This window comes from Talpa occidentalis, unplaced genomic scaffold (assembly GCF_014898055.3).
Source record: "Talpa occidentalis isolate TD23 unplaced genomic scaffold, MPIMG_talOcc4v2.1, whole genome shotgun sequence".
NCBI classification, from domain to species: domain Eukaryota; kingdom Metazoa; phylum Chordata; class Mammalia; order Eulipotyphla; family Talpidae; genus Talpa; species Talpa occidentalis.
In genome coordinates this window covers 8,479,080-8,494,393 of record NW_026555331.1, presented here as the reverse complement: position 1 = coordinate 8,494,393, position 15,314 = coordinate 8,479,080, and the positions used below count along the sequence as shown (strand labels likewise).

At 54.2% G+C, this 15,314-nt stretch overlaps 1 protein-coding gene across 1 annotated transcript in view; it reads right to left on the bottom strand.

Annotated features, from left to right (window-relative positions):
• The window catches only part of KCNQ3 (potassium voltage-gated channel subfamily Q member 3), a 207,764-nt gene that overhangs the window by 25,615 nt on the left and 166,835 nt on the right, over nt 1–15,314 (bottom strand). The window contains 3 exon segments of the mRNA XM_054691974.1: nt 3,567–3,739; nt 6,899–7,025; nt 8,339–8,429. Coding sequence (XP_054547949.1) covers nt 3,567–3,739; nt 6,899–7,025; nt 8,339–8,429 — 391 coding nt within the window.

The window sequence follows — 15,314 nt, the reverse complement described above, 5'->3', positions numbered from 1 at the left end:
CAACCTCAGTTTCCCATTTTTCAAATGAGAAGACTAGACCATGGAGTTCCAGAAAGTGCCATGGGCATCACCCGTGGAATGCAGACAAATTTTATGTTAAATAGTCACATATTGATTTCAATCATATTTAAATGAGCATAAATAACACCTAAAATCTATTATTTCATGGCCATTATCATTTGAGAGAGTAGGATGTACAAACAAGTAAACAAGAGGAAGTTGATTTAACGAAACAAGTCAAGGATGGGGCGAACCAGGCAAAGACCCTCAAGTCACTGAAGTCTCAGCCAGCAGGTGCTTCCTACTCTCCCGTCCTACCAGGGAAACCTTCCAAAGTTTAGCACAGTTGGCTGGGATGAGAGTCAGGGTTAGCGGCTCGATCAGAGACCAGCTCCGTCCTTCCTGCTATGTCGTCCCAGAGGAAAAAGCTGTTCCTCTCCCTGGACTTCAGCTCTGGACTCTTCAGACAGTCGCTGCCCTTCTGCATCCACAGAGGCGCCCTGGCAGGGTGGCCTCTGCCTCCTTCTGCCCGGTCTGTATTGGCCTCGCGGTCTGCGCTGCCTGGCCCGAGCATCGAGCCCTGTGCTCATCCCATGACGGCACTTCCCTGGATGTCCACTCCTCCGGCCAAAGCCAGGCTCCTCTCCTGCTCCTTCACGCTCCCGCTGCTTCCCTGACAGATGCTCGAATCACGCTTGTGCGCTCACAGCTCTGGCTCTACTGGGGCATCACGAACCCTGACCTGCGTGAGTCCACACACAGCAGAGAGGCTGAGCCGGAGGGCAGGGGCACTACCAGCAACCCTGGGTGAGGGCGAGGGCCTACAGGGCTGGAGAGGGCCCGGCACACAGGACAGCTCTTCCCCGTGCGGGCCGGAGCCTCTCCCCTGGCGGAGGGCATCTCAGTGTCCCCAGTGTCCTCACATGTAATACCCCCACATGCAAGTCAGAAGTTTCGCCTGGTGCTTACCCAGAGAAACAGCTGCCTGTTGGCGTGTGCACGGGAAACTGGCTGCACGGGGTTACTAAGAGGCGGTCAGTGGCTGCTGATGAGGAGCGAAAATGTGTCCCAATCCCATGCTTTGCAGTTATTGAAAAGGTTACGCCAGGAAATAAATGACTCTGCACAATCTCCACCAGAAGCTCCGGCTATTCTGAAATCCAGGACCTGCCCACACCCAGGCGGAGAAGAGAGGCTGAGGTCCAGCCTGTCTGTCCCTCAAGTCCACTCTCAGGAAGCTCCGGGCCCTTCTCTTCCTCGGTACCTCAGGGCCCCTTTTCAAGACAGAGGGCCCAGCCCACATCGCCATCAGTGAGAAGACACAGTGCTGTGTGCTGCCCACGTAGACCCCAGTGCCTATTCGCGCAGGAGCAACAGCGCAGGGCTGAGCAGACCTCGTGGGGGTGGTCGTGGAGGCAGGAAGAGACAGACGGCTTGAGCAGCAGGCTCCGCTTGCAGCTTCAGGCTCCTACCACTGACAGGGACTGTCTTCCCAGCAATGCCATCACAAACACCCGACTGTCACCTATTCCAACTGGATGGGACACAGACAAAAACCTAAAGCAGGCCCTTGTAGCCCTGAAGTCCTCCTGGGTGGACAGTCAGCTTAGCGGCATGGAACAGGGTTTGGTGCGGGAATCATGCCCTCAGATGAAAGATAAAATTGGAGGTCAGGTGTAGGAAACAACTCAAGAGAGCAAGCTTGACCTTCCCGTGACTGTGGCAGAGGTGATACAGGCAGGGAACAAAATGTATAGGACAAAAAAGCGCAGCCTGAGGTGAAAGACTCCCAGCTGTTTAAGATGGATATTGCTATTGACACATACATTTATTAGTATTCCTCGTGAAGAGGGCTATTTGGAAGAGTAAACACTGCCATGAATCAGCACCTACCGCTCAACAGGCACTCGATTGTACCTTTTCTCATGATCTTGTCACGTCTTGACCTCTAAGGAAGTTCAAAAACAGAGCCACGCTCTTGAAGACTTGGAGCTGGAAGTGCAGAGCGGGATGGTGGACAGAGCTCTGTGGACGTGGGGGCTCCTATCCACTCCACTCCCAGTTAGCATCTCAGAGGAACCGTGGAGGCCCTAAATGTATCTGGGTGTGTCCTTGGGCTGGAAGAACCCAGGAGCTGTGTGGGTGTGCTCTGGGTTGTCCTTTTAGGGGTAGCATGGTGATGTTAACACTTCTAAGGGACATTCTGAGTCTCCCCATGTCAACCTGCCTCGAGGCTCAGGTCAGTCACCAGGAGCAGAGCCTGGGAAGCAGAGATTTGGGTGCAGGGGATTATCAAGGTGTGTGGGGGGACATGGTAGTGTCGTATCTCAGGAGAGAGGGAGTGAGGGAGTGCAACAAGGATGTGGGCTGGCGCCTCCTTCTGCCCAACCCCATGGGGAGCAGTACAGAGCTCCCCAATATGAAGAAAGGTGTCTTTTGTCAGTTAGTCACTGGCTATGGGCTTCCCTGATGTGACCCCAAGGCAAGGCAACTGTCCTTTAATTGTCCAAATGTGGGGAGCACTAGTGGACCCCTCAGAGCAGCTGAGGAATGGGCATATCCTTCAGGAAAGACAGTCTAGGCAGGGCACCAGCAGTAGCCACTGTGCCCTCACCCAGGTTGGTGCAAGAAGATGCCCTCACATGAAGGAGGCAGCCTTGACTGTACCTCCTGATGGCCCCCACCCCGGAGTCCTCTGTTCTGATTTCCCCTGATGGGCTTCGGAGGGGGTTTCCCTGATGAGCTGAGCCACAGAGATTCTCCTGCATTTCTTCGGGGTCCAGCTAAAGCAGGGGTGTCAAAACAAAGTGGTGCCAATGTTCTAATGCTAGGACAGAAACGGCAGCACCCTGGATCCTCAGACACAGGATTTGGCTTGCCTGGGTGTCCATACCTGCTCAACCACAAGGACTCATTCCAGCTCTGATCCCCCCAAGAGAGGCAGGCTCCACCTCCATGCCCCCCCCCCCCGCCTCAAGCCACTGACATGGGTATGTCCTACAGCATGACCTTGGGAAGGTTGCTCCCCCTTTCTGGAATTGCTCCAGATGGGGTAACAAGAGTGCCCAGCGCTTGGGGTGAGCTAGTGCAGCTCAGACTCTACATTCTAGACACCATGCTACTGGCTACATAATGTCAATAGCAACTGAACAATTTCCATGAGCTGGTGAGTTCTAGGCCTCCTCCCCCAGTGAGGTGAGTGAGTTGTCATTCCCAGTTTACAAATGCAGAAACCAAGACCTAGAGAGGTCATAGAAAATATCCAAAGTCACACAAGTGGAGCTTAGATTCGAACTCGGACTGGTGACCCCCGTATTTCCCTCCCATCCCATGCAAGCTCATGTCATCCTGAACATTCTGGAAGCAGGGGCATCATTCTCCTCATTCTAGAAACGAGGAAACTGAAAGGTGATTTGTCCAAAGTGGTTTGCATGTGGTGGTGTAGAGCCAAGTCCACTTGATTTGCTCATTGCAACATGCTGTTATTTCCCTCATCCTCCTTGCCCTCCTGACCCTCGTCACCATCACTGTCAGTGGTGGCAGAAGCACCTCTCCCTGGCACTTACTTTGCTGTGGGCACAGATGGCTGAGCCCAGGAGCTTCCAGGTGCCGCCCCTCCGGTCCATCCGCAGCATGCGCAGGATCTGCAGAAAGCGCAGGCTCCGCAGGGAGGTGGCCAAGACATTGCCCTGGTTTCCCACGGCAACCACGGGCACCGAGGCAATCAGCACGAAGATGTCTGGGAAAGAGGACAGAGAGGTGGCAGGGAGAGGGGAGAGGTCCGGCATCAGGGCCATCTCTGGCACTGCCTGCCAGCCGTCTACGCATTGTCGTGTCAATGCGTGACATCAACCACGCGTGGTATGTAGGACTGGTCTCCTGAGAACTGGAGACAGACGCTCTTCCCAAGATCACACGGCCAGAAGACGTGGGACTGGATCTGGATGTGGGCTTTTCTTTTGCTAATGCTAGCTCTATTCCCCCAGAGAAATGCTCCCCAAAGCCCTCGCGGGCAGTGCTTGAGAGTGACTCAGGTCACAAGGGATCCGGTAGCCTGGTAGTGGAGGAGGAGCCTGCAGCTTCACTGTTTTCATGTGCATTTGCCCCAACAGTAGAACCAGAGAAAGGAAGTTGGTTGCGGGAAAGTACTGGGAGATGGCCCCAGGAAGCAGAAGCCAGTGGGGAGAGAGATGAGGAGAAAAGGGGGTGTGTGTGATCAAGCCTGCTTGCTGCTAGAGCCCCCTGCCCCCTGCTGGTTGAGGGTTGTCAGTGCCCCCACGCCTCCGAGCTGCACTGCCTGGCGATCAGTCCTAGCGTCCGAGAAGGCCCGGGGTAGAGAGTGGAAAAGCATGAGGCCCACCCATGAAAACGGGACCCTGGTATCTGGAGGTGACGTCGAATATCCCACTGAAGCAGAGCGAGCCCTGGGACAAGGCACGTCGGAAAGGACCAGTGGGGTCCAGGAGTCAGCCTGGCATGGACAGCAGTGGGCTGGCCTCCCTATCCCCTGCAGGGGCACCCCCATCACCCACGCCCCCTTCCATGGTCTCTCCACACTACTCCAGAGGGTGGGCAAGGAAAAAGGACCCCATGGCCAAACAAATTTGGGAAAAAATTGATGAAAATGGTGTTGCTACTGTAGCCCCTGACATGCAGGCGCTTCCTGATGACACCAGCTGGGTCTTTCCTAAACAATATTGATCTTGGAGACATGTTTTGCAAGAGCTTCAGGGCCCCAAGGAATATACCTGAGGAATGATTCATCCCCTGAGGAAAGTCCAAGCTCTGAAAACCCCTGGCCCTGGCCCAGGGGGCCTTCCTGCAGCGTGCGTGTTTGCTGAGCGCACGTGCTCATGCCGCACAGGGGTGTACGTGCCGGCCTCTCAGCCCGGAACAGGTACCTCAATTCACACCTCAGCACTTTGCCAAACAGCTCTCCTCCATGTCAGAGTGCCCCAGACACGCCTAGCTGGGGAAGACGGGGCTCAGACATCCATGGGTACCCATGACCAGGCTTTCCAGGTCTACACAAAGCTACCCACGTATCGTGTTTGAGGAAACCAAAGTGACTCGGGTGTTTGATGCTGGGGAGGATTGTGCTTCAGACCCAGAGGACCCACCCAGGCCCAAGAAGGAAGCAAAAACCTTGAAAAACAAAGATAGAATGACGAAGGAGAAGAAAGTTGGGGGTCACCATGGTCTGAAGGTTTGTGCCCCCCAAATTTCCTATGTTCAGATTCTCACCCTCAAGGTGGCGGTATTGGGGGGTGTTCTGTGGAAAGTGACTAGGCCCTGAGGGGGACATGAAAGGGACCAGTACCCTTATAAAGGACACCCCGAGAGCTCCCGGCCCTTCTACCCTGTGAGGACACAGCCAGCACCCCAGGAGTGGTTCTCTCCAGGGCCCACCGTGCTTACACCCTGACCTGGGACTTCTGTCCTCCAGAACTTTGAGAAGTCAATTTCTGTTGTGTTTGGGGGGGTTTGGTTAGAACAGCTGGGACAGGCTAATACCAGGTAAACAGAGAGAGGGGGCTGGCAAAGGAAGGGGGGGATTTGAAAAACAAAATGTAACTAAGGAGTCCCCCAAAACTGCACACACGCATTAGTGCACACACACCCTACTTGCATTCAAAATTCTGAGCAAAAACTAGCAACTTCAGCTGCCCAACCTCCCAGCAGATGGGAAGAAGGAAGAGGGGTTGGGGTAGGAAGCAAGGGGGTACAGGTGAAGGAAACTGCAAACAAGGCAGGCCCTCCCCCCGGCCACATGGAGAAGACTGCACAGGGTGGAGGGGGGTCCAGTCCTTCATACCAAAGGGCTGTGTTCCAGTCTGGGGGTCACTTTTCAAAAGGGAAGTGATGAGTGAGGAGGCTGGGAGGAGAGGGGCTGGGAACTGGGCCCTATGAGGCCGCCACGTGCACCTCTCCTGGTGAAAGGGAACTGGTGGACGGAAGAGGAGGAACCAGCTGGCCAAGCCCAAATACTGGAAGTGCGTCAGAGGCATTCAGGTGGATGAACACGGAGGCAGGTGATGAGTGTGCTGTGACGAGAGGCATGTAAGTATCCGGCCACCCCTGAGAGGCAGCACAGGCTGCAGCATCAGATGGCGGTGGCTTGAGGACCGGATGCCCCAGCCCTGACAGCATGTGTCGCTGTCCTGTGACCATCCCTGGAGATCGGCTGCTCCCGGTCTTCTAAGCATCCCGGCAAGTGGACATTTCCGTCACTATGTGGTTTCAGAGCCTCGTCACACGGGGACACGGGGCCTTGCTGCAGCAATGGGGGAGGCAAGAGCTCCCACCTGCTCTGCTGTCAGCCTGTCTGTGCCCGGTGGGAGTCTCAGCAACACCTCCCCAAAGCATCTTGGGGTTGGGACCTGGTCAGGTGGAGGAGGGCACAGTTGCCACGTGTTGGAGGGACTGCAGCTTGGGTGTGTGACTGGGGAATGACCCAGCTCTGTCAGTCTCAGTTTCCACCTCAATGGAATGGGCACAGCGTGGTCCTATAGACGTGAGTCTCAGCCGGCAAGGAGGTCTGCTCCCCAGTCCACTGCAGCGGGTCTGGAGGTGCACGGGCAGCGGTGGTTGGCACGTGACTGCGGTGCGACTGGCCTAGGGGTGCGGATACGCAACATCCAGCAGGGGCTGGCCCCCTTCACAGCCCAGGTGCTACATGAGCCCCCCCAGCCCCCTGCCCTGTGGGGCTCTGCTAGGATGAGCTCGGAAAAGGAATTTGGCCCCCAGAGGACGGGAGCCGCTCGCTCTTGCTCACGGAGATCGGGCAGGGCTGGGCTGACCCCCCGGGGCCGCCTGATCCCGCAACAGTGTCTGCTCCAACCGTCCTCACTGGTCACCCAGCAAGGGGGACCAGGGAGCCCCCTCAGCCGGCACTTACCCAGCATGCACAGGGGCTTCCTGGCAAATTTCAGCCTTCCTCGCCAGCCTTTGTATCGGCAGCAACACCCGGCGGCCCAGATTCTCAGAGCAAACTCGGCTCCAAAGATGAAAATAGCGAATGTCTCCTGCATGGAAGAGCACACGGAAAGTCCCCGCTGAACCACGACCCAGTGCCTGCCACCAGCAGCTCCTGCTCGGGAGCTCCCGCGCAGGGGATTCCTGCCACTGCCGCTACTGGTCAGATGGGGGGTGGTAGCGGCGGGCGCCTGCAGCCAGCTCTGGAGGGCCCAGTCCTCATGCTGATGTGGCCTGTTTTTGTTCTAATGGAACACTTAAAAAAAAATCCCTTTCATACACTAAAAGCTCCTCAGAAGTGCACTTAGGTTCAAAGAGGTATCGACGAAACCATGTACCCCAGCCCGGCCCGGGCCCTGGAGCCCTGACTGTGCGCTGGGTCCTGGGCCAGCACCCCCTCAAGTGCTTTATCACGTTTCCCTCAAGGCTGTTTTGAGAAACGAAAGCCAGGAGGCAATAACGGAGCCTGTCCAGGCGTGAAGTGACAGGGAAGGAAAAGCCAGCTGTGCTGACACCCGGCCCCAGGTGGACTCCTTCCCGCCAGCACCGCCCTGCTTAATCAGGGGGCGTCTTTGTACCCCCATTCCCCGGCCATGGTCCCGGGCACCTTGCTGCTCCTCTGCAATCCCCAACCCCCTGGACCGGGCAGCTTCACAGGATCTGGGTCTCGGCCCAGGTGAGGCGGCTGACCGACCCCTAAGCCAACCAGGGTGGGGGCCTTAAAGGTCCGGGAACCCAACAGGGAGTCCTGCAGGAGCACCCGGCCCTGCCGGGGAGCGGCCGCGGGGCCAGGCGCTGAGCTGCACCTGGCTCATCCACCTTTGCTCCTCGCCTCACCTTGTTATATAGACATGGGGGGACAGGAGGAAACTGAGAGACGGGCATGAGGTAATTGGCCCCAAACGGGCCCCCAAATGCCACCCCCACCCCTCACTCTCGCTACCCTCACGCCACTGGCTGGAGAACTGATAGTGAACGGCACCCCGGGAGAAGGACTTGCAGTTTAAATGTAGAAATGGGGTGTTGTGCTGGGCCCAGGCCAAGTGTGAGATCCTCGGGCCTCTGAGGGCCGGGGGGGCAGAGTTTAGAGTGGACGGCCCGTCTGTGCTCACTGCTCACTCGCAGTGGTTCAGGCGACGGTGCGTGTAAGTCACGATGTGAACCGGCTGTGCCCTGACCATGTGCACGCCCCTTTCTAATCTGGAACAACTTGTTCTTCCCAGGAATGCCCTTCCCCACCCTGCAGGCCTCACCAATGGATCCAGGCCTTGCTTTTCTTGTGTCTGGACCTGGGCGGGACTCCACGAGGGGCCAGCCAGAGGCGGCTCCCTTAGAAGAGCACCGAGGGGGGCCGCGGTCTCACCAGTAACAGAAGCCAGTCTCCCGAAACGGTCTCGTACTCCTTGAACGTGGTCAGGACAGCCAGGATCAAGCATCCCAGGACAATGAGGAACCTGGAGAGAAAGGAAGAGGAGGCTCAGGGAGCATCCAGGCCTAGTGTGCCTGGGTCTGGATGAAAAGGTGTCAACTCGGACAAGGCTACAAGTTCCACGGGCCACTGGCATGTGCTTTCCAAGTTATCCCGCATAACCTCGCGACCGCCAGCTGGGGATCACTATTCCAGGGAAAGAAAACAGCTGAGAGGTGTTAAGCCACGTGCAGACTTTCACTTTCCCAGCTAGTTGGATTTGAAGTAGATCATCTGGCTGCAACCCATGGGGACTGCGGACACCCCAAAAACCGCAAGTTGCCACTAGCTTTGGTCCATCAACAGGAATGTGAGTGAGTGTCCTTCACACACATGACCATGACTTTCACATATAGGAAAATGTTCTCAGTGTCAAGAAAACATGAATTTATTCCACAGTTAGATAAATTCAGCCAAGACCTCTGTCGCTGTGTTCTGCAGGTGCAATCACATGGCACCCTCAAAGATTTCTATTCCGTGCTGACTATAATCCATTATTATTTTGTAATCATTTACGTGAATTGTATAGCAAATAAAACTACTACCTTAAAACTTGATGCTAGGATTCTCCTTAGGGCAGTAACTGCCTTTGTCTGTTAAAATAACTTACTGAGGGCCTCCCTGGTGGTGTAAGGGGTTAAGACACAACCTATGAAGCTGTCCAGAGCCACTGTAGCAGGAGTTCAATTCCTGACCAGGGAGTTACCCACATGGTGCAACAGACTTCTCCTGTCTCACCCACTGCTCCCCACAGCGGTGTATTTCAGTAGATCTGCCTGTTTTGTTCCTCACTCTGTGTCTGGTGAATCCTCTCACCCCCCACACTTCTGGCCTGTACCCCAGTTCTTGTATGCATAAATAAATAAAGAAATCTTTAAAAAAATAAAATAAAATACCTTAAACTGAGCCAGTTAAGGTGGAAGCTTCAGATCTAAAGGAACGAGACTGCTCATCTACTCAGCAACAAGAATCAATAGGGATTGGAGATGAGGGTTGGCCCTGAGAGCCAGGAAAGACTAAGGAGGAAAGCTATGGCCTAGCCACTCGTTGAAGGACTTTCAAGAACAAAATTGCATCAAATTTCATGTTTGCGGTATAGCAATACAAACCATCCACCACAGCCTGGTGGACTGGCTTTGATTTCAGCTGGCATTGAACTTCCTACCGGAGGGCATGGCTTAGTGGCCCACAGCTGAACAAACTTAGTGAAAGCAAGAGGCTTTCTCCGGACCCTGAGATTCTGCCCACACTGTCCCATCCTTGGGGTAAGGGATCATACTTGTATGTCTCCATACTTACTACATATCCCTGTTGAGTGTGTATGCAGAGCTTGCGTCTATAACACTGATACACACATGCCCAGGTCTAGACCACATGCCCAGGTCTAGACCAACACCTGTTTCTATGCTATCAATATGTCATATATCCATATCCAACTCTCTCTCTCTCTCTCTCTCTCTCTCTCTCTCTCTCACACACACACACACACACACGACAGCCCTCTGACAGACAGTAGTCAGGAAGATTCTCATGATGAGAGAGGATGCAGGATGAGCCAGAGACGCAAGGGTCCCACAAGAGAGACTCTTCCTGGGGCTCTCAAAGTGGCTAGTGGCGGATGGGGTGTGGAGGCTGAGCAAAGGCGCATCTGGAGGTCTCAGAGTGGATGACATGTGGACCATGTGCAGCTCACCGCTATCAGGAGCACAGGCGGGGGCTGCAGGGCTGCCGAGAGAAGCTATGTTGTGGACCAGCGGAGTCTGAGATCCAGGTGGAAATATCCAGGAGGTGGATTGAAATTCAAGTCTCCAGCTTAGAGGAGGGGTCGTGGCTGGAAGCCCGGGTCTCTTCCAGCTGTAACAGCCCGTGATTTTAGAAGCGGGAGCGGAGATAATTTGGCCTAAGCCATCACCCAAAGGCAGCTTCAGCCCTGTTCCCGCCGTGGGGGCCTGCAGAGCCAGGAGGCCGCCAGCAGGGAGCAGCAAACGCCCGGCGGAGGCCTCATTCCCGCGCCCTGGGTAGGAAGGAAAAGCACCAGCAACCTCGGGAATCTACTTTCCAGACTTGAAAATAATCATTAATTTATAGAGCTAAAAGCACGGAGGAGGCCCTCCCTCACCTGAGAGGGAAGACACTCTTTGGTCTCTTGCACAGTGCAATTCACTCTTAAACTATGACTGGGTTTCAGACAGAAAGACAGAAACACCAGTCTGGGAGGGAAGCTGGATCCGAGTTGGGGGGCCCTCGGGCCTGCTGCTGCTTCGATGCTCTCCCTCATGTGCCCGGAGCCTGCCTCTGCTCCCTCAGGCACGGCCTCCGTGTTTCCTTCACCCCCACTGGCTGGCCTTGCAAACCTGTCCTTTTTTCTCTCCTGGTCCTCTCTCTCCGCTCACCTCTCTGCCTCCTCCTCCCTCTGCTCCTGGCCCAGCACTGCTCCCTCACCCTGGGACCCCGAGATTTGCAGCTGGAGTCCTGGGGACAGCCAGCCAAGGCTTTTTGTCTGCAGGGACCCTTTACCTGCAGGGCCCCACTGGAGGGCTTTGCAGCTGAGACCAGTCAGGGTCACGGGCAGACACGCCCTTCAGCACAGTCCCCTGCCTGCTCGCACCTGGCGCTCTGCAGCTTCCATCCAGACCAGGCAGGAGGGAGCTGACCCAGCAGCAGGTGCTCGGTGGGTGGCTGTGCTTTGTGAAGGTCCAGGACCCAGGACAAGGACCAGGACCACCCCCCTTGCCAGCCCCTCGAGACCAAACCCTGTGGGGCAGCAGCCCAGAAGGCTCAGTGCAGGGGATTTTCCCAGGCAGTTGGGGGACGTGCACAGGACCGAGCTTCTCAGCCCAGCCCAGCCTCCCTTCATCAGGACAGACCAGCCGGGCCCGCTGGGGATAAGAGACCAGGCTGCGTTCCCTGGCAGACACGTTCCCTGGCAGACGAGGAGGGTGGAGAAACTCCAGAATTTATCTCATCTTTTGTTGTATTGTTTTCTCCTAATCTCTTGAGAGCAATAGTGGAGGTGGGGCGCTAGCACCCTTACATCCGCACCCCCATTTTACAGGTGAGGAATGGAGCCTCCAGGCTCAGACGGGGTTACAGGAGGAGTGGTGAGTAGCCCTGCAGGGCCAGACCCTGGGCTGAGCACGCTGCTGGAACGAGGGCCTGTCAGGGCAGGCTGGAGCTGGGAGGCCTGGGGCTCAGTCCAGGAGGGAGTGGCCCTGTGGTGCCGGCTCCTCCACATGCCCAGGCTTACTGCCTGGCTCCAAGCTCCAGGGCATCTGTATCTCTCCCAGGGCCTAGACCGGGCGGAGGCAGCCGGGATTCACTTTACAGTCCCTGTCTGTCTGCGGTAAGAGGGCTGTGTAGAAACAGTCTCCCCACACAGGCCGGTCATTTGGAACCCTTGGACAGAGCAGGTGCTGCTGACCTCACAGCCTACTTGCCCTGGTCCTCAGTCACCACCCCTTCCAGCAGAAGACAAGCTCTCAGACAATCACCTCAGGAGCCTCCTGATCGCCACTGAAATGCCTCAGAAGTAAAGCACCCACTGTGTGTTGGGATTCCCTTATTCCCTGTATGGCAGCCCAAGGGCGTTTGGGTCATCTCTTACTGGAGTTGCTTCACTCTCCTGGCACAGTGCTGAATGGTGTTACTCTTATTTTGCAAACCCTCTGGGGTGGATGGGTTGGGCTGCCTGAAATGCTGTGCTGAGAAGGATTCAGAATGCTGCCAGGTGAGTGTGTGTGTGTGTGTGTGTGTGAGTGTGTGTGTGTGTGTGGAAGTATTGATTAGTCATGTCTGTCACAGGTGCAGAAAAGAGCCAAAAATGTGCTGTTCCTTTGGCGCCCAGGCACAGGACATAAGTCAGAGCTAAGTCAATTTCCGATTGCTTTTGCTTCCTGCCTTGACTCATGCCAACCTCTCCCCCCAGTTCTATTAAATAGAACTTTCAAGGGACCTTAAGAAGAACTTATTATTGTTCCTTCATACAGAAAGGAAATCTGCAAACCAGAGGTCCGGAAATTTTGCTTCTAGTCACAAAATCACTCATTCCAGACCCCAGGTGAGAACTCTGGTCTCCCAGCACCAACCTGTGCTCTTGGCTGTCCTTGGCAAATTAAAAAGTAACTCTTTGTGGGACTTTTCACCATATCCTCAGACCCAGGATTTTGCCTGGGTAAATCAACTAGAAATTGGAAGAAGTCTTTCTCAGGGGTGATTTCTGCTGTCCTTCAGCGGGTTACAAACTCCCCCTCCCACTGAATTCTCTTTACCCTCACACAGCACCCCACAGCCCGTCAGGAGATTTAAACAAACCCGAGGAGTCCCGTTCCCTGGGCAGATGACCTCAACTTTTCCTCAGTCAGCATTTCCTCAACCATCCATTTCTATATAAGGCGTGTGAGGAGCCCTAGGGCTCACCAACATGAAAACAGGACAAGGAACACCTAGAAATTATTCAAAATAATTTCATGTCTTAGTACGCTCTTAAAAGTGACACAAGCAACAGCAGAAGAATGTGGACGCCAAGAAACACTCAAATCAGGATCAACCTCTCAGAGACACAGATGGGACGCCAAGTGGACCAGGTGTTTCTGTTCACGGCTGGGGGCCCAGGGCCAGTGTAGACAGAGCCTGTTATGTAACAGATGGAGACGATAAGGAGGTAAGATGAACATCCTATGTGTTCTTATGTTACCAGAGTCCTCCTGCACCACTAGACTACTGGAAAATCCTTTGAAAACACCCAGAGCAAATAAACAATAGTCCCTCTCAGGGTTGTTGTGAGGAGCAAGATGAGGATTATAGACCAGGTAGTGCTGTGCTCAGACCAGCAGAGGCCCCCAGGGACTAATATGACAGGAATGAGTTTAGCTCAGATGGTCAGGCCTCTGACCAATGGGACTGTGGATCATATCATCAGACCTGGGAGTCTGCAATTAGAATGTGCAAATCAGTTAGAAATTGGAAGATGTTCTAGAAAGATGATGTCTGGGTTCCATCAGTGCTGCTGTGCTGTCTGCACGGTGCAAGTCAACATCATTTGGCAATTTTTGCACCTTCTTGTCAGTGGTCTCAGATCCATCCAGCTCGCTAGACAAAAGCCATATGCACTTTGGGGGGGCGGTGGAATGTTGGAGGCTTCTGTCTGGGGACACGGTTATTAGCCATCTCCAGAACAAGCTGCTCCTGCCTCTGTCCTTCACTAGCACTATCATCATCCTTCACTAGCAGTATCATCATCATCACAACAACCCCATCGGCAGTGTCGCCACCATGCCCTCTCTTCCACCTGGGTTTAGTTTGACCTTTCCTGATAAAGGCACTACTCCCCAAGCTCCGGCTGAATTAGTGCGAGAAACAGACCATCGCTGACATTTCCTGTTCTCCCCAGAAGAAGCCACATCTCTGATAGATCTTGAGATTCTGAGGTCAATCTGGACTCCTGCCCTGTCCCTGCCCGTGGTTGTCAGTCCATCATTTGCAGTGTGACCCCAAGAATCAGCACTGTCTAGGGGCTGGGGTTTCTGCAAAGACTTCTTATCAAGAAAGCAATTGTATTCCAAGACAGCAGGTGCTACAAAGAGATGTGAGGTTATAGTCTCAACTTCTTCATGTAAGCATTTCCATGTTTCAAAACCAGCACCCAAAAGGAGAAGAGTAAAGCTTTTGGAGTCCAGTTGTGGCAAGCAGACTTTAAGAATGCCCCCAATTACTAGATTCTTGCCTCCTGCTACTCACACCCATGATAGATTCCCTCTGCTTAAAGGTGGCTGGTGACCGATGAGTGGTTTTTAACCAACAGAATACAGAAGGTTGGGGTATCTCTTCTGTGGTGAGGTTACAACAGGCTTGCTACTAGGCTCTCTCAAGTCGCCTTGTTGGAGAGGCCCATGTGGTATGAAACTGAATGCAGCCTCTAGCCAATAGCCAGCAAGGAACCCAGACCTCAGTCCAATAGCCCTCAGGAGCTGAATTCTTCCAACAACCACAGAAGGAAGCTTGGAAGAAAGAATAACCCAGGGGAAGAGGATCCTTCCCCAGTCGTGCCTTTGGATAGACCCCATCCCAAGCAGACTCTTAGGGTAGCCTTTGCTAGAATCCCTAAGCAGGAGATCCAGGGGGCCTGTGTCTGGCCTCCTGACCCAAAGAAACAGGTAACCAAGTCTGCTGTGTGAAGCTGCTGTTTCGTGGTAGTTTCTATGTAGTAATAGATACATACCACTTATGAATCAGGATCTGAATCTTTTGTTTTCAAGTTTCAGATATTTATTCCTCAGAGTGAATCCCCACAATACACCAACATGATTTCCTATGTTTCGAGGGTAAGTACTTCCCGGTTAATGAAAAACTGTATGCATGGCTTCTGGAAGAACTTCCCTGCAAGGAACTTTATAATGACATTTCAACTCCAGCTTTTCTTTCTTCAGTTTGCTGTTATCTACATACACTGAGTAGAACTTGTATTAATCAATGGGATCCAGTCTACGCCAGGGTTCTGGGTTATTCTTTCTGCCCGAACTGGCATGTGGATTGAACAGTCAGACGTGTGACATACAGCACTGCTCCAGTCCCTCCAGGCCCAATAAATACAAAGGTCAAACTGGGGTGCCTGTCAGCCTGACCAAGGGTCTGGCAGAGCATGGCTGTGGGAGAGGCCTGGGGCCAAGAAGAAGAGAACAAATCTGCAAGGCCTGGGACTCCATCTCTCCAGGACCGGCATCTGAACTCAGCACTTTGGGACCAAATCACCTTGGCAAGATTCCCTCTTTCGGGGCCTCCCTGGTGGCGCAAGGGGCTAAGCACCACACTATGAAGCAATCTGCAGCCTCTGCAGCACGAGTTCGATCCCCAGCTGGCCAGGGAGCAACCCACA